At 38.8% G+C, this 20,717-nt stretch overlaps 1 protein-coding gene across 11 annotated transcripts in view; it reads left to right on the forward strand.

Moving 5' to 3' along the window:
- The window catches only part of fbrsl1 (fibrosin-like 1), an 884,033-nt gene that overhangs the window by 838,630 nt on the left and 24,686 nt on the right, over window positions 1-20,717 (forward strand). For 7 of the 11 annotated variants that reach the window (XM_080208006.1, XM_080208012.1, XM_080208009.1 and 4 more), the window contains 6 exons: window positions 5,590-5,953; window positions 11,145-11,413; window positions 13,490-13,728; window positions 15,308-15,358; window positions 16,390-16,485; window positions 20,477-20,548. In XM_080208006.1, coding sequence (XP_080064132.1) covers window positions 5,590-5,953; window positions 11,145-11,413; window positions 13,490-13,728; window positions 15,308-15,358; window positions 16,390-16,485; window positions 20,477-20,548 — 1,091 coding nt within the window. Of the gene's footprint in view, window positions 1-5,589; window positions 5,954-11,144; window positions 11,414-13,260; window positions 13,422-13,489; window positions 13,729-15,307; window positions 15,359-16,389; window positions 16,486-20,476; window positions 20,549-20,717 lie in introns of all 11 variants that reach the window. The other 4 variants (XM_080208005.1, XM_080208014.1, XM_080208015.1 and 1 more) reach the window with 2 other exon arrangements.

Here is a 20,717-nt window from a genome sequence, read left to right on the forward strand (position 1 = left end):
ATAATTTAGTTAAATACCAAATGTAAGTAGAAGTTTGTGATGGTTTCATATTTGATTTAATTTATTATTGTTACATGTATTAGTATGCAGTGAAAAGTATTGTTTCTTGCGAGCTATACAGACAAAGCATACTGTTCATAGAAAAAGAAAAGAGTGCATAACGTAATGTTACAGTCATAACTAGGATGAAGAGAAAGATCAAATTATTGCGAGGTAGGTCCGTTCAAAAATCTGATGGCAGCAGGGAAGAAAATGTTTTTGAGTCAGTTAGTATGTAGCCCCAGATTTTTGTATCTTTTTCCCGTCAGAAGAAGGTGGAAAGAGAGTATGCCCAGGGTGTGTGGGGTCCTTGATTATGCTGGCCGCTTTTCCACGGCAGCGGGAAGTGTAGACAGAGTCAGTGGATGGGAGGCTGGTGGACTCGGTTTTATTCACAACCATTTTGTAGCTTCTTGCAGTCTTGGGCAGAGCAGGAACATACCAAGCTGTGATATAACCAGAAATAATGCTTTTGATGGTGCTTCTGTAAAAGTTGGTGAGGGTTGTAGTGGATATGCCAAATTTCTGAGAAAGTAGAGGCATTGGTGGGCTTTCTTAACCATGGTGTTGGCTTGGGGAGACCAGGACTGGTTGTTGGTCTGGACACCTAAAAACTGGGATCTTGGATCTTCAGGGTTTGGTAAACTCTAGTGCATGCAGTCAAATATTTTGGCAGGAATGCTTAAAATTCAAGTGCCGTTGAAGGTTAAGAATCAGACTCTGCTTCTAAAACCTTTTAATTCAACTAACTCCATTGTGAGATCTGCTTCATAAATTTAACAGCATTAATCAATACTTTTAAGACTAAACAAATGGCTAATCAGAACTCTAACTTACTGCTATTCTTGGGGGAGTCTGGGCTGAATCATACAAATCTCTGTTTCCAGGGGATTGAGAGTGAGACGTACCATAGTCCTGTGTTCATAAACATAAAGTTATCCAAAAATCTATTGCCCTTACCCTAACCCACATCAAGTCACGTTCTGTGCATGTTTATGCTCACTGACTGGCACTGGATTCCTAGTTCAGCAACACCACTTTGAAAATTTACATCCTTGTTCTCAAATCCCTTCATTATCTTGCCCCTCTCTATTTCTGCAATCTCCTCTGATCCTACAACCTTTCAAGATACCAACTCTCCTCCAATTCTGGCCTCTGAGGATTGCTGATTTTAAACATTCCACCATTGGCATCACATGTCTTCAGCTATCTAAGGCTCTTAATCTCTGGAAATCCCTTCCTAAATTCCTCCGACTTCTCTTTCCTTGTTTAAGCACTTCTTAAAGCTATCTCTTTGACCAAGCCTTCGTTCATCGACCCTGATATCTTCTTGTGAGGTTTGGTGTTAAACTATTGCTTCTGTGAGGCAATCGCTTGCTATTTTAAAGACACTAGCTAAAAGTTCTCTGCTACAAAATATTAACAACTTGCCATTAGATAATGTTTCCAATATTTACTTTGCACATTCAGGCAAGTCTGGTACTGTTCTCAATAGAGTTGAACACCTAACAGTGGACCAAGTCCAGACTAAAATAGCATCATTTACTTTGTGCTGTTAAAATTTGTTAAAGCACAGATTGTGAAATCCTGAACATGGTTGATATCCTATGCACATACAATATCAAATAATGCAGAATTCTAACCTTTGTACATCACATTCATCAAATGATGAATTTGATGCATCTTTTGCTCATTGTTGGATTTTAGAGTTGGGCTTAGAGCTCTCTTGTCATTTCTTTTGTATTCTATGAGATAAGGCATTGCAGATGCTGATATTCAGCAATTAAATTACCAAATATGTCTTTGTAACTACTGTTTTTCTTGAATTATTCTCCCTGCATTCGGCCCTTGAAAAGATATGCAAATGAGTTATATTTTGACACAGTTTTGTTTTCACGGGATACCAAGAGTTTTGTTTAGAACAGTGGCTGGAAACAAATTCATAGCTCCCACAGTAGTTCTCCAGATTTTCCTACATGCCAGACGCAACTTAACAATAATAAGTGGTTGTGGCAGCTGTTTCCAAGACATTTAGATTGTTAGCTGGCTGGCTGACTAACTATTCAAAGGCCATGAAAAGGATGAGAAGACTGGATTGCAGCTGTTGTATAATAGATGGCTTGATGCACTGATTCACAACAGAACAGATCCATTTTAAATGTGAACACTTTATAAAGATGTGGACTAAGGGCAAAGGATATCGAGATCATCGTTAATCATCACATCAAAGTTGAAGTATCCCGCGATCTTTGTACGTGCAATCATTAATCTACAAAGCTTGAACTAGCTAATTATGATGATCTAATGCTTAATTTTGAATGTGTTACAAGTGCAATGTATAGTCAGTGGTTGACGAAAGCTGACATTTGGTCTCCACGCTTTCAAGATGATTTAGATCTTTTGGATATATTAGTCCAAATTTTCCCGTCAGCGGTGATGCAGGCTGGGGCAATTGCCGCTGACTGTGAAGTTTGCTACACCTGGACCTTTTTGCGTCCTTCCAGCTGGGATATCCTGTCCTAGCTGTAGCAGTGATGCTTTAACTCAATCATCCACACGAAATACAGGCGAAGAGGAGCACTGGAGAGGACTCGGCCATTTTTATAACATCGGCGGCTATATTCAGTGAAGTGTTTCAAAAATGTCAAAGGTTTTGAGTGAGTGAGCGGGTGTTGGGTTTGGATGTTGGGTATGAGGCAGTTCTGTCAGTTGTGTGGGTTGTTTGCAGGGATGGGCTGTAAGATCACTGGGGAATCAGGGGAGTTGGGTAATCAATTCAGTGGAGGATGAGCAGACAAGTCGGGGTGGTCGATAGTCGATTTGGTGAGGATGTTAGTTGAGGTGGTGGGTTGAATTACGCTATTAAACACTGCATTACACCAGAGATCAAGTAGGGTAATATGGTAAAGATCGGAGTAAGTTGAGTTATGTCTCCCAGCACAGACTCGTGTATGAGACATTTATGAAGGTTTTGGGCAGCGCAAATCAAACCATCGAAAGTTCAAACTTTATGGGCAATAGCAACACTTGTATAGGATCAGGACTTCCAACAAATCCGAAAGCACAAGTGTAGCGGACACCTCAACACTTTTCTTCCAGAAACTATTTACCCTCACCCTCACAATATAAATCTTTTCTGATTTTCTTTGCTCTTTGTTCTGACAAAGAGTCATCCAGTTTTGACACGTTGGCCCTATTCTGTCTCCTCAGATGCTGTCAGACCTGCTGAAATTTTTCAGCATGTTCTGTTTTTGTTTCAGATTCCAGCATCCGCAGTATTTTGCTTTTATCCTATTCTCTAATTTTCTGTTTTCTATATTTCTGTTGCTTCTTTGGGAAGGAAATACTCTTTTTCACTGCCAATGTAATTTTGTAAAAAGTAAAAAATGCATTTTGGAGATTGCATAGGTCACTGAGTTTGCAGAAGATGCAAGGCCTCAAATGTTATCAAACTTGGCTCTGCCTTGAAAAATTAATATTCTGCTGTAAATAGATATATAATTGAGATGCATGCTCCAGTTTGCACTGTGTTCTGACAGAAGCTAATACTTTCTATCAGAACAACAGATGCAGTTTACAGATACTGTTTTGGATTTCCAGCGATTAAAAATATGAACATCTTGTTGATGCAGTCATTAGTAGTGAAGCTGTTATACTCTCTTCATTGCAGCACAGTCATAAATAGGCTTACATTAACACTGCAGTGAAGTTACTATGAAAATCCCCTAGTCACCACACTCTGGCACCTGTTCGGGTACACTGAAGGAGAACTTAGTATGTCCACTCCACCTAACTCCCACATCTTTAAACTGTGGGAGGAAACCGGAGCACCTGTAGAAAACCAACACAGACACAGGGAGAATGTGCAAACTCCACACAGACAGTGACCCAAGTCGGAAATTGAACCCAGGTCCCTAGTGCTGTGAGGCAGCAATGCTAACCACCGTGCCATCATGCTGCCCATATTGTAGTTGTACAAGTTGCTGTTGGTTTAGCCATCGTTTAAAATCTGGCTCATTAAACACAGAGGGCAGGTTACGTGAATCTACCTGCTTGGAAGGTGCACTGGACCAGTAATTGGACTGCATCATCCAAATTGAGAAGAGCCTGGAGAAACACACACACACACAGTGATTGTGTTTCTATTTGCTTATTGGGCTACTGTTTCTAGAAGTTACATTTCCAAAGCACTTGAAATGTCACAATTTTCCAAGGCCTTTCGCAGAAATGTAATCAAACAAAAATGGATAAAGGAGCTATTAAGAGGGATGACTAAAAATTATAACAAAGTGATGGGTTTATGAGGAGAACCTTAAAGAAGGAGAGGAAGATGGAGAGGTTCAAGGAGGGAATTGCAATGCATGGGAATCAAACTATAAATGTACACCATTGGCAGAAGCGCTGTAAAACATCTGGGATATTAAAAATTGTGACTGGCAGAGGCAGGATTCCAGTGTGTAGGTAAGGTTCCCCAAATGAAAAGTTCTAATATCAGTCAGAAATTATCTACAAGTTTGCTTTTCCTAGCAAGGGATCAGCAAATGAAGGAATGAGTACATGTCGGTTAGTCAGAATGTGAATGCCATCAATTAATAATAAGATCATGGAAGTGATCATGTTTTATAGGATTGTATAGAAATATAACAAGAACTATTGTGATTAATTGTTTTAAAATGTGGGAAAAATAAATTAAAAGTTAGCTCAAACAGTGCAGTAAATGGTGAACTGTTAAAACTTAATAAGCTTTGCTGCAAAGGTCCCTTAATACTTAAAAGTTTAACTCTTGTCTTAAACATGTTTTTCATTCTGCTTGCCTTTGTGTACTTAGGATTCCCTAACTCTGAGCGTGCTAAGCCAGCTGGAATGTGATTTCCATTGAATGAAGAGATTAGGCCCGGGATGTAAACACAGGCCTCACTGCCTGTTAGTTCATCCTTTAGACTATTACTGCAGAAGCAAGGCCGGTAAAGCTAGCTTGATACATGCATTCATTGAGATAAAGAGAACAGTGTCAAAGCAATTAAACTAAACAGATTTTCATTAAGTAAATTGCAGCAAGGATGTGCTGTTTGCGGCTAGACAACAATTAGTGTTAATATCCATGCCACTTTGCTTCCCTCATATTCATTTGATTGTAATTTGTGCAAATGGATTATGCCTGGACCGCAGGGCTGTAAGATTGGCCTCCTTGACGGTTTAAACAGGTAGTTTTTTTTAAATAAATTGTGGGAAACGCTATTAAGTTTGTGATAAAACCTCTACATTTAATTAATCCTTAAATATTAATAGGCATGAATGAGCTGAGGATTTTGATCAGTGCACAGTGGGAAAAGGCTGTGAACTTTTCAGAGTTGCACTGCAACATAATCATTTTATGCTAGAATGTGCTTGGCGAAGACCTGAATCGACAGGCGTTTAACAATAATTAGGAGTGAGTTATTAAAGCTGACTTTATTCCTCAGAGAGCTGGAATCAGCTGATGATGGTTAAGCATGGAAATGTACTGCATAAACACTTCAGTAAAGGTTTTGCTCTTCTCTAATTTTCTAGGTTCAAGCTTCACTGGAAGCAGTTTGACATTGAATGAGAAACCTGAAACAAAGGGACCAGGTGTTTCCAAGGTTTCTGGACTAGAACGTAGCCAGGAACAGAGCAAAGAGACACCCTTTGTGCCACTGCTGCCAAGCCCTCCAGCTGCTGTGGTACCTCCAGCTTCTTCAGCGTGTGCTTCCAATAGCACAGTGAGTCCAACAGTGAAGGAAACCATTTACCAGGCACAACCGCAACCAAGACAGCCAACGCCACAGTTACAGCCACAACTGCAGCACTACCCTCTGTCTCAGATTCACACGCAGCCTCCTGTACATCACCAGATTCACCACCAGATACCTTTCAGCAGTTTTAATAGTATCAGGTAAGCAGGGAGGGGATTGCATTGGGTTCAGAAGCCACGTGTTTTATTTGTACTGTAGATAGTGTGCTAATGACTAGGCCACTTTCTGTTTCTCTCTCAGTATCAACATGTGAGTACTCCCACGTCAGGTGTAATGCAATTCTGTCCTTGTATAGCTCACAACCTCTGTCTTTGAGTACCTCATTCTGCAGTAGCATGGCATTTTCTCATTTCCCACAAAAGTGACCTCTGAAATCTAGAGGGCATAGGTTTAAGGTGAGAGGGGTGGAATACAAAAGGGTCCAGAGGGGCAGTTCTTTCACAAGAGGCTAGTGAGTGTCTGGAACAAGCTGCCAGAGGCAGGTACAATTTTGTCTTTTAAAAAGCATTTAGACAATTACATGGTTAAGATGGGTGTAGAGGGATATGGGCCAAATGCGGGCAATTGGGACTAGCTTAAAAAGAAAAGGGCGGCATGGATAAGTTGAGCTGAAGGGCCTGTTTCCATGCTGTTAATTGTATGACTCTATGAATTGAAAAAAATAGGGACTATTTTGTGCAGGTACAGTGCACACTAAGCACTGCATTGAGATGTAAAACTCATCTTGCATAGGGTCTTTAACCGAGAAAATTAGTTTGGGGCCAGATTTGAACCAAGGTTCACCATTTGTGAGTGAAAGTTTGCTAAAGCCAAAGCCTTCTAATTTTTTGAACACTCGTACTCACCTAAGCACAAGATCTGCTTTCTTATCTCAAACCATTTAACCTTTCTGAAACTATCATTTGCTACCTGTTTAATATTGAAATCTAGACTAAAGGTTGATTTCATACAGTAGTTCTGTGAAACCAAAGTATTTCATCCAGACCCATAAGAAACTGCTACTGTTAGTCTGCCATCAACATCCATCTGCAGCTGACATATTCATCCAGCCTCACCTCTTCCACCTGCCAAAAACTTGAGCTCATCCAAAACTCTGCTGCTGTCATCCTGAATTCTACTAAGTCCCAGTCCCCCATCTCCCTTGTGCTCACTTGCTCACGTTGGCCCCGATTCAACAGCAACTGAAATTTGACATTTTTATCTTGATGTTCCGTCCTGCATCCTTTGCTCACTCTGTCTTCTCCAATTCTGTCCATTTGTCAGTTTCCATTTTCTCTCTTCCTTCTCCACCCTTTATTGGCTGCCATGCCTTCAGCTGTCCAGGATATGAGTTCTGGAATTCTTTCTATAAACCTCACCACTGCTTCGTCTTCCCAGAAGGTGCTCCATTAAAATCCACATCTTTGACCAAATGTTTAATATTTTAATATTTCTATATGGCTTGTTGTCAAATTTAGTTTGATATCACTCCTGTGATGTGCCTTGGGACATTTTACTACGTTAAAAGACATTGTAAAAGTGCAAGATAAAATTATGCAGTAGCTTCATTACTTGTTGCAGCTTTATAATACAGCCAGTAATGGTTCTGACTTATAATTATATGAGAAATATATTTTTGGCAGATGTTAAACTGTTTCCATCATCTGTGACATGCTCCAACTGACTCATCTATTTATGATATGTATCTTTATAGTCTGCAACTTTATGTACATTGTAAAATGTTCAAAGTAGGAATTAAGTTCTGGCATTCTGCTTCTTAGAATGAGTAATTGTAAAAGCTGTGCTGCAAACAAAGCTCTCTGATTAAGTTCTACAGAACTTGGCTGATGCCCAGGGTGTAAAATGAACTAACTTAGTAACTGAGGAAGTAACAAAGAGGATTGAAGAGGGTAATGCACTGAATGTTGTCCTTATGGATTTTAATAAGGCATTTGACAAGATCTCATATGACAGACTGGTCAGAAATGTAAAACCGCCCCCCCCCCGATACAGGGGAAAATGGCAAGGTGAATGCAGAATTGTCTCAAAGAACAAAGAGAACAAACAAGTCTCAGTGATCCAAAGCAAAGGGTAATATTCTGTAGCTATGACTCATTTTTCTTTCCCTCACCCTGCAGTATAAATATCTCCCACATTCTATGCCTTTTAGCTTTAACAAAGGGTCATCTGGACTCAATGTCAGCTCTTCAGTCCTTTTCTCTCCTCACAGATGCTGCCAGACCTGCTGAGGTTTTCCAGCATTTTCTTTTTTGTTTTCAGATCCAGCATCTGCAGTAATTTGCTTTTATTAAATAATATTCGATGGATACTTTTGCGAATGCAAAATGATTTTCCAATGGCATTCCACAGCCCACAGTGTTTGGGTCCTCGCTGTTTGTTGTATATATAAATGATTTGGACTTAAATATGGGAGGCATGATTGGAAAATTTGCAAGTGACACAAACATTGGCCCTATAGCTGATATTGAAGAGGATTTCCTGAATAATATTAATGATTTAGTTGAGTAGGTGGAAATGTGGCAAATAGAATTCAATCCAGAGATTTGAGGTGATGCTTTTGGAAAAGGCAAACAAAGTTAGGAAACACACAGAGGATAGAGGAAGCAAGATACCTTGGAGTGCATCTCCAGAGGTTCCTGGCAGGTGGTAAAGAAAGTATTTGGAATTCTTCCCTATATTGGAAGACATATTGAATACAAAAGCAGGGATGAAATAACGGGACTGTATAAAACACTAATTAGGCCATAGATGGAATTTTTTGTACAGTTCTGCTCATCATTTTTAAAATTTGTTGAATGTGGGTGTGGTTGGCTATGCCAGAATTTATTGTCTATTCCTCATTGCCCGTGAGAAGGCGGTACTGCTGCAGTCTATGTAGTGTAGGTACATCCACAGTGCTGTTAGGGAGGAAGTTCCAGGATTTTGGCCCAGTGACACTGAAGGAGTGGTGATCTATTTTCAAGTCTGGATGGTGAATGACTTGGGTGGGAACTTTCAGGTGGTGGTGTTCCCATGTATCTGCCAACCTTGTCTTTTTAAATGGAAGCTCCCATGGGTTTGGACACTGCTGCCTATGTAGCCTAGTGAGCTTTTGCAATGCATCTTGTAGATGGCACACACTATTGCCACTGTTCATTGGTGGTGGAGGGAATGAATGTTTGTGGAAGGATGCCAATCAAGTGGGCTGCTTTGTACTGGATGGTGTCATGCTTCTTGGGTGTTGTTGGAGCTGCATTCATCCAGGCAAGTGGAGAGTATTCCATCACAATCGTGACTTGTACCTTGTACTTGGTGGACAGGCTTTGGGGAGTCAGGAGGTGAGTTACTCACCACAGGATTCCTAGCCTCTTACCTACTCCTGTAGCTCCAATAGCTGGGTTTCTGGTCTTACAGAAAGGACATAATTGCTGTGGAGAAAGTACAGAGGAGATTTCCAAGAATGTTGTCTCAGGGCTTTGAAACTGCAGCTATGAGGAGAGATTGGATAGACTAGAATAGGCTAGCTTTGACAAAGGGTCATTTGGACTCAAAATGTCAGCTCTTTTCTCTCCTTATAGATGCTGCAAACCTGCTGAATTTTCCAGCGTTTTCTCTTTTGGATATTGAATAGACTAGGGTTATTTTCCTTAGAACAGAGAGGCTGAAGGGTGACTTAATTGAGATGTGCAAAATTATGAGGTGCCCAAACAGGGAGGACAGGAAAGACCTGTTACCTGTGCCAGAGAGTTAATTACCCAGGACATAGATTTAAGGTGATAGGTAGAAGGACATGAGAAAATTCATTTTCACCCACTGGATGGTGAGTGTCTGGAATTCACTGAGGCTGAAACACTCAACTCATTTAAAAGATTCTGGATTGGTACCTGAAGTGCTCTAACCTGCAAGGCTACAGGTCAGGTGCTGGAAGATGAGATTAAAATGAACAGCTACCTTTTTCTCTTTGGCCAGCACTGACATGATGGGCTGAATGGCTCTTCTCTGTGCTATATCTTTTTCGTGGTTCTGCGAACTTGACTTGAGCCAGGCAGAAGAAAAATTGTTCATTTTGTTCCCTTATAGTTATAGCTCTTGCCAGTCTTTTCAAAAAATGCTGCTAGTTGTCATTTACTCATTCCTCTAAACCAAGAGGACAGAAGTTCACATTAGCCTGAATGTTTTGCCTTTTGATTTGACCAATGCTACATTAAACATAAACACAGCAATTGTTTCATTAACATACCCAGATCGCCACAGAAACTGTCTGTGCTCTGATTTCAGTTTGGATTTTGCAGTCTCAGAATGTACTGGCTTCACTAACAGATGTCATCCAGGCTAGTGGAAAATCATAAAGTTAAATTTGTCTGTCCACAAATAAATTACTGTGGGCCAATTAACTTTAGAAAGAAAAATAAGTATCCAAATAAAAGTGCACAACTCTGTACAATGGCACAGCCTGATATATTAAACTAACTGCAAAATAATTTAACTTTTCATTACAATGATAGCATTAAAGTAATGGTAGAAAATGACTCTTCATCTGAGGAAATGTCATCTTAGATGTCCTTGAACATGTCTAGAAGTTGGGAGTATATTAAAGATGTAATACTCTTGACTATATTTGTTTTAAGTGGCTACATTTGAAAGTTTTCAAAGCATACTTCAGTTAAATGTTGCATTATTTGCACAGCACAGTTAACTGCTATGTTGTTCATGGTTACTTGGTGTTTTGTACCACATAACTGTGGAGATGAGTCAACCTGACGTCAGTTTCCAGATTTTCAGTTCAAAGTAACAAAGTGGACCAAAAAGCACAAAGATGTTTCAGATTAGATCTTCCAGGAGATGATTGAAATTTATCTAATTGTAAGCAAGCCATCTCAACTTAGCACACCTTCAACACATCCAAATAATGCAGTGGAGAGGAGGCACTTGCAAATCGACTAAATACTGTTGAAATAATCAGAGGGATTATTTCTATTATCTCATCCTAACTTGTTATTACTATACTTGCCCAGTACTAAAGATTACAAGATCACAAAAGAATATTCCCATTGAAATTTTAAACTCCATTTCCTATCATATTTCTTGAATTGAAAATTGCTCAAGTTTTATTAAAAATAGCACAAGGAATAATATTGTCCAATGAGACTGAATATCTCTACCAGTTTTGCTTCAAATGAAGAAAATGATTTATGTGAAATTACTTGGCTCAGGATTGTTGCAACATATTTGCAGTAAAAATTGCACAGGAAACAGTACTGCTTTGTTTTAGTCCCAGCACATGTATATATCTGTATTTTTATTGTTCTGCTTGTGTCTTATGTGAACTAATGATCAAATTTTCTTCCCCAGCAGCAGGAGTAGCAGCGCCAGCAGTGCTGCAAGCGTCAGCCTACCCAAACACTTGCCTTCATCCCCCCAAATCCACCCCCATCATTCATCCACTCCAGTCCTGCCCTTATCTATTCCAAACCTTGCTACCTCACATAATTTCTCCCTGAGGCCTCAGACTCACCCTCATCACCACGCCATGTTTGCAACACCAGCTACCTTACCACCACCACCTCCTTTAACGTCAAACAGCCTTGTACCGGGTCACCATGCAGCACCTGGCTATTCAGGTAGGTGCAGATTCTTTTTCACCCCAGTGTTAAAGATGTCCTTGACCTGCATTTGTCATTGGGGATTTTGCTTGTTTATGTTTTTAATTCCTTTTGTATTCCCCAAAATGCCAGTTTAGTTTTGTTTACTTAAGGGTTCTAGTGTTTCACTTCATATACACCTGAATAAAATACTCTTTAGTGAACATTACATTTACTTAGTTCATAACCTGACAGGATGGAAATGACCTTGAGAGATGAGGGAAGTACTACATGAAAAAAAATCCAAACTTTCAATACACAAGATTTCTTGATATTCAGAAAGCAGCCTAATCTGCTACTGTTTATATCTGAAGCATGTCCAAAAATATAATGCAATCCGATAAAATGTGAATTTAATTCATTTATGTAGACATTTTTTGTTTGACTTGACTGTCTCAGATAGTATAACACCTCAAACCACCATTCTTAACAGATTGTTTTGCCTTAAGATAATTGCAAATCCTTGGTCATTACAGATATAACTGATGAAATGAAGAAATAGCAGCACATCCAGATCTTGTAATGGTTTAATGTGTCCACTTGTTGAGAAGTCTGGTATTATAGTGGATTAATGCCATTGAACAATAGGGGTAGAATTCAACCAATAACCTTCATCACTCCCCTTCCCTTTCTTTACCTCTTACCCCACCCGTCTCACCTGGAAGAATTCACACTTATTAAATTAAGAGGGTGAGGGCTGATCAGAGAATTTGATTTGTGTTTATGGACCATAACCATAGCTTCAAAATTCTCACACATTTTGTTGCTTGTTTAGAAATCAAGTACATTGGTCTTATGATCATTAGAAATGTCAAATTAAAAAGCAGCACCCCTTACCTTTCAGAAAGCAGTCTTGTTGTTCTCATAAGCTGGCCTGTTGCTTGCTTATGTCCTCCCAGCAAAATAGTTGCTTGTTACAAATCCTTATTTCAGTCTACTTGGACACTCAAAGCTCCAAATCTCTTCCATGTTTAACTTTGAATGATGTAATGATGTTTAACAGTCCTTAACAAGCCAGATTGATTTCTGTAACGTTGCAGGTTTGTTTGAATAATTATACTAAGCACCATTGCAAGGAGGATCATTTTGGGGAAATGTTAAAACCATTTCTGTTTTGTTGCAAATTTTCAAATTCTACCCCAAAATGTTAGGAAAGCATTTGGCCAAGATGATTGTACCGCTAATTAACAAGAATATTGTCTCATCCCTTGAATTACGCTTGTATTTAATCATTCCATTCATTTTAACTCAAAGGGAATGATATTTCAATAAGTAGTTTTTCAAATGTGTTTATCTTACAAGGTAACATAATTCAAACTGATTTCTTTTCTCTTGAAGCTGTATTGAATGTAAGTCTGAAATGATGTCAAGAAACATGTCCTCATAAGAGCATATAATGATTTTGTTTTATTGAAAATATATGTTTTCAGCATGCTGCAGATGTGGCCTTGCTGTGGATGTTGCAATGCTACTAGCAGTGTAGGTGATTCAGAGTATTTGTAAGTTTTGGCTGCTTAGAGCAGCACAAATGAGCTCTGAAATGCCTGTATAAAAGTAATCAAATGGTTATTGGTGCAGACCTTGCCTTTTAGAAACTCTCAATACGTTTTTTCCAGTTTGGATGAATAAAAACTAGTAGTTTGCAAAGGTGCCAACTTCATCAATGTCCGGAGGATACATTTCAAATAGCAATGTTGCTGCCTGCTCTTATGGAGACAAGTAAAATGTCTTAGCTATCTCCTTTAGAGGTGGACTGTGTGTGTGTTTCTCATTTCCCCAGTTTGTTTTCTGCTGGGATGACTCATATGGTTCTCTTCTGTCTTTAGATACCAGCCTGTTGATATCATTCAACCAACCAATCATGTATTGTCAGCCTCAGTCGGGAATTCTGATTGGTGCTTTGTCACAGGCATCTCTGTTACCTCCACCAATGAGTCCTCATGTAGAAAACCACCACAGCATGACCTGCAGAAACAGGGAATGCCAGGTGAATATTTGGCCTTTTTTTTCCAACTGACTGGCCCACGGCCCTTGTGTTTCTTTTTTCTCTTCCAGAGCATGAACTGCTGAGGCAGGAGTTGAACAACCGGTTTTTGGTTCAGAGTTCCGACAGGGCAGGGTCGCTAGCCCCGCCACCATTCTTGAGGGCAGAGTTTCATCAACATCAACACCAGCATCAGCACACGCATCAACACACACATCAGCACACGTTTGCTCCTTTCCCTGCGAGTCTGCCACCGACTCCACTCATGCCGCCCACTGCACCACCTATGGTGCATACCCCAGGCAGAAAAGTGAGGATAAGTAGAGCATCTCTTGACTCCCCCTTTTCCCTTACAAAAAAAATCCTTCCATCTCTTTTGCCATAGTGACCATGGGTTGGCTAATGTGGTTCTTAAAAAGGAAAACACCAGTGGCACTTATTTTTCTATTCTGAATCTCCTGTGATATCTTTTGACCACACAATCAATGGACAACCAATTAAGGATGGTAGTTCATGTGTTTGTTTTGAGATTCTTTATGCACATTCCAGTACATTGGACTTCAAACTTCTGGCGTCACTGTCAAGTAATACTTAAAGAGAATAGTATCCTAAAATTTGTTTAATACTTGATGAGTGTTAAGTTAATATGGCCCTGCTATTTTAAAATAGCACAAACTGTTAACAGCCACGAGAAGTTGTTTCGGAACTTGATGAGCCACAGCAACTTTCATCTATGTCGCACCTTTAACATAGTAAAACATCCCAAGGCACTTTATTGTGCTTTAAGCTGTTGTGTAGTCAAAAGATGGAGAAATTACAAATCCTTTCTGGGCCTTGGAACACATATTTGTTCTATACTTATTTCAGGATTACAGATTTAAATTTTAGTGCACTGAACCTTTTTTATTCATCAAGACAAAATAATTGAATACAATCATAAATATATGCCATATGAGCTTGCGTACTAGCAAAAAGTGAAATACCACAGTAGCCCAGTGTGGAAGAATAAAGTATAAATATATCCACAGTGCTGTTTTTATACATATTCTTTCTGTGAACTGAAAACATTAGCAGTTCTATAACTTCTAACACACAAACACTGTTTTTGTAGCATAGTTAGAGTTAACAATGTATGGTTTAAATCATTGAGACCATATATCCATAGAATCTGGCTCTTTGCTCAGTTGGCTATTGTTTTGTTACTTTGACTAGTGTTTAAAAACAATTAACTTAATTTGTTCTGGCTTACACACCAGCTGATCATGGTGCTTGTGCAAGCTGCATGCATGTCTACTCCTTTTGAGATGCCATTTCCAAATTTTCCAAAAAAAAACTTACGAAGAAAAGCAGTCTAACTGCTTGTTGCAGAATGTGTTTTCAATTTTTTTATGTAAAAAAATGTACCATGTGGTCTAATTACGGTCATAAAGAAGTGTGTGTATAATCTACCTAGTGTATGTTTTTGTGATTAATGTTGTTTATGCTGACTAAGTGGCAGACATCTGGTAATGGCTATAATTAATGAAATTATGCATGTGTTCTGTATACACAGTTATTATATTCCGCAGCAGCTGCCATGCCAAATGGCTGTGTGTGAAGACTTTCCATTTCTTAATGTCCCTTAATTGTTTAAAGATGAAATATGTAGAAGTAATTATTAAAAGCTGTTTATCGATTCTTTTTCCAAAAAATCGTAAGTAGTTCATGACAAGTCGAAAATGATTAGCAACTAATAATATTGATCAATCATTAGTTCATTTTGATTGTGCGTGGTGATCAGGGGATGTGTTTAATTCATTTTGACAGTCTTAGAGCGTCACAATGACGGAGTGATTTAGATGTTAGGCAAAATAAAAGCTATTACAACTTGTTTTTCCTCTTCCTTTCAGTTCGAAAAGTATACACCAAAAATAGAAAATCCTTTCTATCGACATTCTAGTGTGAGTGTCCTTTTTTTTTATTCGAGAGCTCATTGTACCTGTGCTTCAGCTCACATCCACATTTCTAAAAAAATGTTATTTTGATTAAGCGTCATTTCATGTGTTAAATTTGGTGTTTTTACTCTTGTGGTTTCGAATGCATCTGCAGATCATCAAATTAGCCTCAATTTGCATTTCTAATAGAGACAGACCAAATATAGGTTAGGTGATTTTGAACTGAATATTGAAGGCAGAATGTGCTTTGGACAGTCTCACCCTTTGGGCTGCTAAAACCAAAGTTTTATATCATTGAGCATCTAGAATGTGTTTGTTTGATCACAGAGGCATTATCACGTGCGTGCAGATCAAGCATCTCCACATTCATGCTAGCAGCTCTGGTGCGGTTTAAAAAATGTTAGAGGTTTAAAGCATTTTCCCATAGAATGCAGAAATAGATGGCTGTTTTCTTATTTAGATTACAGGTACAGAAACAAGAATGTAGCTGCCTATAAATAAAAATTACATTGCTGAATTACAATTCTGTTTAAAGATATTTCATTTTATTTGGCTTCACTGAAGATGAAGCTTTATTGTTTGCTGTTTTAGGGACAGTTACCTCATGCAGACATGATACATAACAATCATTAAATCTCCTCGGATAGAAATTGAGGGTTGATGGGATAGAAAACAAATAGGTGTTAAAGCAGGCTTTTTTTTTCCAGTCTTCAGTGAAGTGCTTCAGGAGAAAAACTTAGTCCTGAGTCTTCCATACTGTAAAATTATTTTAATGTTGCATCCTTTAGGTATATGTTGCACACAGTTAGACATTTTACCATATCCTGTATCTGGTAAAATGCCTGTTGTGAACAAGATAGTACCATTTTTAAATGGTGGCAAAGGTAGAACAATCAGGTGTAGACAATTGATGTATTTTTGTTCTTGAGTAGCTGAACTGCATCATTGCATAGCTGATCCTGAGTTTGTATGTGGGATGTGTGTTATGTGACTAATTCTCAATCTGAAGCTAACTCTTCATTTCTTGTTAATTATAGTTCTTCCCACCGTACGGTCCAGCAATGCCAGGCATGCCATCCATGATTCCACATTCAGGTCCCTTTGGGTCACTTCAGGGAGCATTTCAGCCTAAGGTATGTAAATCAGTTTAAAAGTGCTAAAAACAACTTGTAAGGTGGCAGAAAAGGTGACAGGCAAAGCTGGTTCACTTTCTTTCTCACCCCTTCTGTGTTTTCTGTCTTAGTAAATTAAATTATCATCGAGTGTGCAAGATTTGTCAGCTGATTGAGGCAACTGTGTCCTAAATGTCCATTTTGATTTGATTTATTATTGTCACATATTAGCATACAATGAGAAGGATTGTTTCTTGCGCGCTATACAGGCAAAGCAAACCGTTCATAGAGAAAAGTGTTAAAATAGTATTAAAAGAAAGCAGTAGTAATACCAATAGTATTAAAACAAAGTAGCAGTAATTGTAAATTTGTAATTATCAGATAGTTTATCTGAAGCTGAGATTTGCTATGTGCTTTCTGCATAACCTTTGCTAATAAAGGGTTACTGTAAACGCACTGTGATTGATGTGGTTACCCTATGATTATACTAAGGATCAGTAAGTACAGCATTTTTCAGGCATAAAACTCGAGGAAAAAATGTGTCTGTCAAACAGAGACTGGTTTGATCTGCAAATTTCCACATAATTTACATGCCAACTTCAGTAGAAGAGGAGGCCCTGAGGGTAAACTGCAGAAGGTTAATAATACTTGACCCATCTTTGGAGTCAAAAATCCTGTGGCTGATGCATTGTAATGGTAGGAACCATTTCAAACGAGCAAATTACCCTGTTCTGTAGAGCAGATGATTTTTTTGCCCTAAAGGCCTGACTTGCGTGTGCTCGTGCTGACTGAGCACAATGCCTTTCACTGGGCTGCCATGATCAGTCAGGGTTATTAAGTTTGCCTGGGTCGCTGCTGCTGAGTGCTCCTCCATTTTTCAGTCTGAAGCGTCTGTCACTGAGGTAGGGAGAGACAGATTACCTCAGTCAATTTCACTGTCTTCGCACTCCACTTTGCTGAGCTGGGAGCCAGTTAGAGGCATAACAGGTTATTCATTATCTGACTGTCGTAGTGTAGGCAAATGGTAATTTCATGGATAGGCATGTAGTATCCTTAACTCAAGGTCACAGGAAAGAGAACATAATGAAACTTTAACATTTTCAACAACATATAATCAATTATGAAACTGTTTTAAAATGCTTTCTTTCAATTTTATGTGTATATAATTTCAGGGAACAGTAAATTTTAAACCTCCAAGTGCAGGAAGCACTTGGCAATCTGTAGCATGAGCTGTCTTTTTTTAAGTTTATTTAATAGTAGGTACTTAAGGAATAGTAAATACTTAAATGTGGAAAGCAAGGCAGTAACTCAATCAAGCACTTAAATGGCATCATAGCCTACAAAATAATTCTTCAGCTCATCAGTGCTTTCTGGATAGATTCTAAAAAAGCTGCGATAGAAATATTTTTATTGGGTGTGATATTTTATTATTTTAGTTTTTGTGAAGGTTCCTGGTTTCTTACTTTTCAAATCTCAGTGCAAAGGCAAATGTAATTGAAGGAAAAGTAGCTCTCCATGCACCGAAATGTAACTTGCAGGGAAATTCCGAACTTAGAACAGAATTCATGATTCCATAGTGCAGAAGGAGGCCATATGGCCCATCAAGTGTTCACTGACAACAATCTCACCTGGGCCCGATCCCAGTAACCCTACATATTTACTCACTAATCCCAGAACACTAAGGGGCAATTTAGCATGGCCAGTGCACCTAACCCACATGTCTTTGGAGTGTGGGAGGAAACCGGAGCACTCAGAGGAAACCCACGCAGACATCGGGAGAACATGCAAACTCCACACCGACGGTGACCGAAGCTGGGAATCGAACCCAGGTCTCTGGCGCCGTGAGGCAGCAGTGCTAACCATTGTGCCACCCAAAAAGCGGCAGTTTAGAAAGTGAGAATGTTTCACCCCAGATGGGACACAAACCCACAATCCCTGACTTTGGAGGCCAATTCCACATGGAGAATTTATAAAGAATGCTGACTTCTTAAAATATTTCATTGTTGTTTCATGCCTGAAGCTACACAAAATAGCTGATTGAATGTTGAGCTCAATTTGTCAAAAAAAAGTAATCCACTCTTGTAGACCTAAAGTCCTCATGCTTCAAACTGCAGAGAATGTTTTTCAGAATGGTGCTGTGAACATCTTTAAACCAGTTCTGCAACAGCAGTTCAAACCTCTAAATAAGAGCCAATAATTTTCATAACTTGAATACACATACACATACTGATGAAGGAAATCAAGAATGGCTTAAGTTTATATCATGCCTTTAACAACCTCAGGACATCCCGAAGCACTTCACAGCTAATGAAGTACTTCTGAGGTTTGTCACTGTTGAAATGTTGCGGTTTCTGTTAACACAGTTTCTGTTAAACTCAGCATCAGGCATGCATGAGTGTGAATGTATGGAAAAGTGCAACCTTGACAAATTATAAATTAATATTTTGTGCACACCTTTAGCAATCTTAAGTCTTTAAAAACACTAATTGAAATGGCATTTATAGCTGTTAGTCCAGTCTTCACAATTTCATCATGAATATTCAAATTTTATAAATACTGGCAATGTCAACAGCCTCGACACAGTAGCTTTTTTTTTGTGTACGATTGAAATCAATAGCCTGAATATTATGGTTGAATCTAAGCAATAGCAACAGGATTAGTCTATTTGTTCTATGAAATCTCACCTGCCATTTAATAAATCTGATTGCAGCCTCAAATTTACTTTGCTGTCTGCTACCCACCAACAACCCACCCATAAATCTATGACTTCATTATCTCTCAAAAATCTGTCTCACTCAGCCTTGAATATAATCAATAAACAGCCTCCACCACCACTCTTTGTGGAACAGAATTCCAAAGACTTAATGACTCTCAGAGAAGAAATTCTTTCTCATCTCTGTCTTATATTAGAGACCCCTATTTTCAAACTGTGCCTCCTTGTTCTAGGTTCCCCCACAAGGGGAACAAACTCTCAGTATCTAAGAAAGGCATGGACTTAGATCTTGTGATCTCTGGTGCAGTTTTCCCCTTCCCCGGTAGCAGTTGAAATCTAGCACCAAGTAAGGGGCCAGCCACATTGAAGTATTCAAATACAGCAAACCAAAAAGTTAAAAACACCAATATCCTTCACTTTTGATTTAAATTTTAAGACTGCAGAATTAATTGTGATTGCATTAACATAGAAGATGAAATAAAGATAAAATTTTACAAAACTAAGAAATACATTTCTTTCAAAATATAAGGATTTTTTTTGCCACAATGGAGAAATTTGACATTCCACAAATATAAAATTAGCTATTGGATCACTGGGGATGTTTGGTAGTAATTATCAAATTAGCACACCATTTCATCCTCTTTCAGCAAGGTTTAACTTTTTCAAGAGTATTTAGAGCAAAATTAACAGCATCAAAATTGAAATCTTTAGAGGTTCACCATTTGGGGATTGCAGTCTGGAGGAACCACAGCAGCACACCCTGAGAGGCACGAAATCACTGACACCAACTTCTGGATTTCCATCTTATTCTGCACATGTTCAGACTCTACATGTTGCTGTCAGTTTAAATTGAGTTTTGCTGTAATTACTACAGCAAAGTCTGCCCCATTAAAACCAGAGGATGGTAAAGAAGGGTTGTCCCATTTTGAAGGAATTTCTCCTCCATCTGAGCCATTCTGTGACCAGGAGGGAGAACGTTGCAAACTCCCTTCCACACACCACCATCACCGCCCATGGTGGAGAAGTGACTGATCAATGTTCAGAATCTCAGGTGCACAGTTATCTCCTGATGTACATTTTTGCAGTTCACCATAATCATCTCAGATTTGAATTTGAGTTACAAATAATGGCTATAGAAAGCATTCTTTATTTTAAAATATACATTTTTCATAAAGTCAGAAATGTTTTAGGCCCACTGGCTTTCCATTGAGTTCGTGCCCTTTTCATTGCACTGTAGTAATTTCAGTAGAGTGGAGCAGTTGTTATTAATGATATAAATGTGGTGTTGTCTTTCCCCAGACTTCCAATCCAATTGATGTAGCAAGCAGGCAAGGAGCAGTTCCTCACACGCTTCTGCAGAAGGACCCCAGGGTAAATGAACTAATCACTTTCAACCCTGAAGTCTTTCAGCCAGCATTGCATTACATACATGTTAAATTTTCACAATGGTACAATTAAACTGCACAAAGTTCATTATACCACCAAGTACAACTCTGGTTTCCTTTCCAACTTAGTTTTTGATTGTTTATGAAGAGCCTAT

The sequence above is a fragment of the Carcharhinus amblyrhynchos genome, chromosome 20 (assembly GCF_965287045.1).
Source record: "Carcharhinus amblyrhynchos chromosome 20, sCarAmb.v2.hapA, whole genome shotgun sequence".
Classification (NCBI taxonomy): Eukaryota; Metazoa; Chordata; class Chondrichthyes; order Carcharhiniformes; family Carcharhinidae; genus Carcharhinus; species Carcharhinus amblyrhynchos.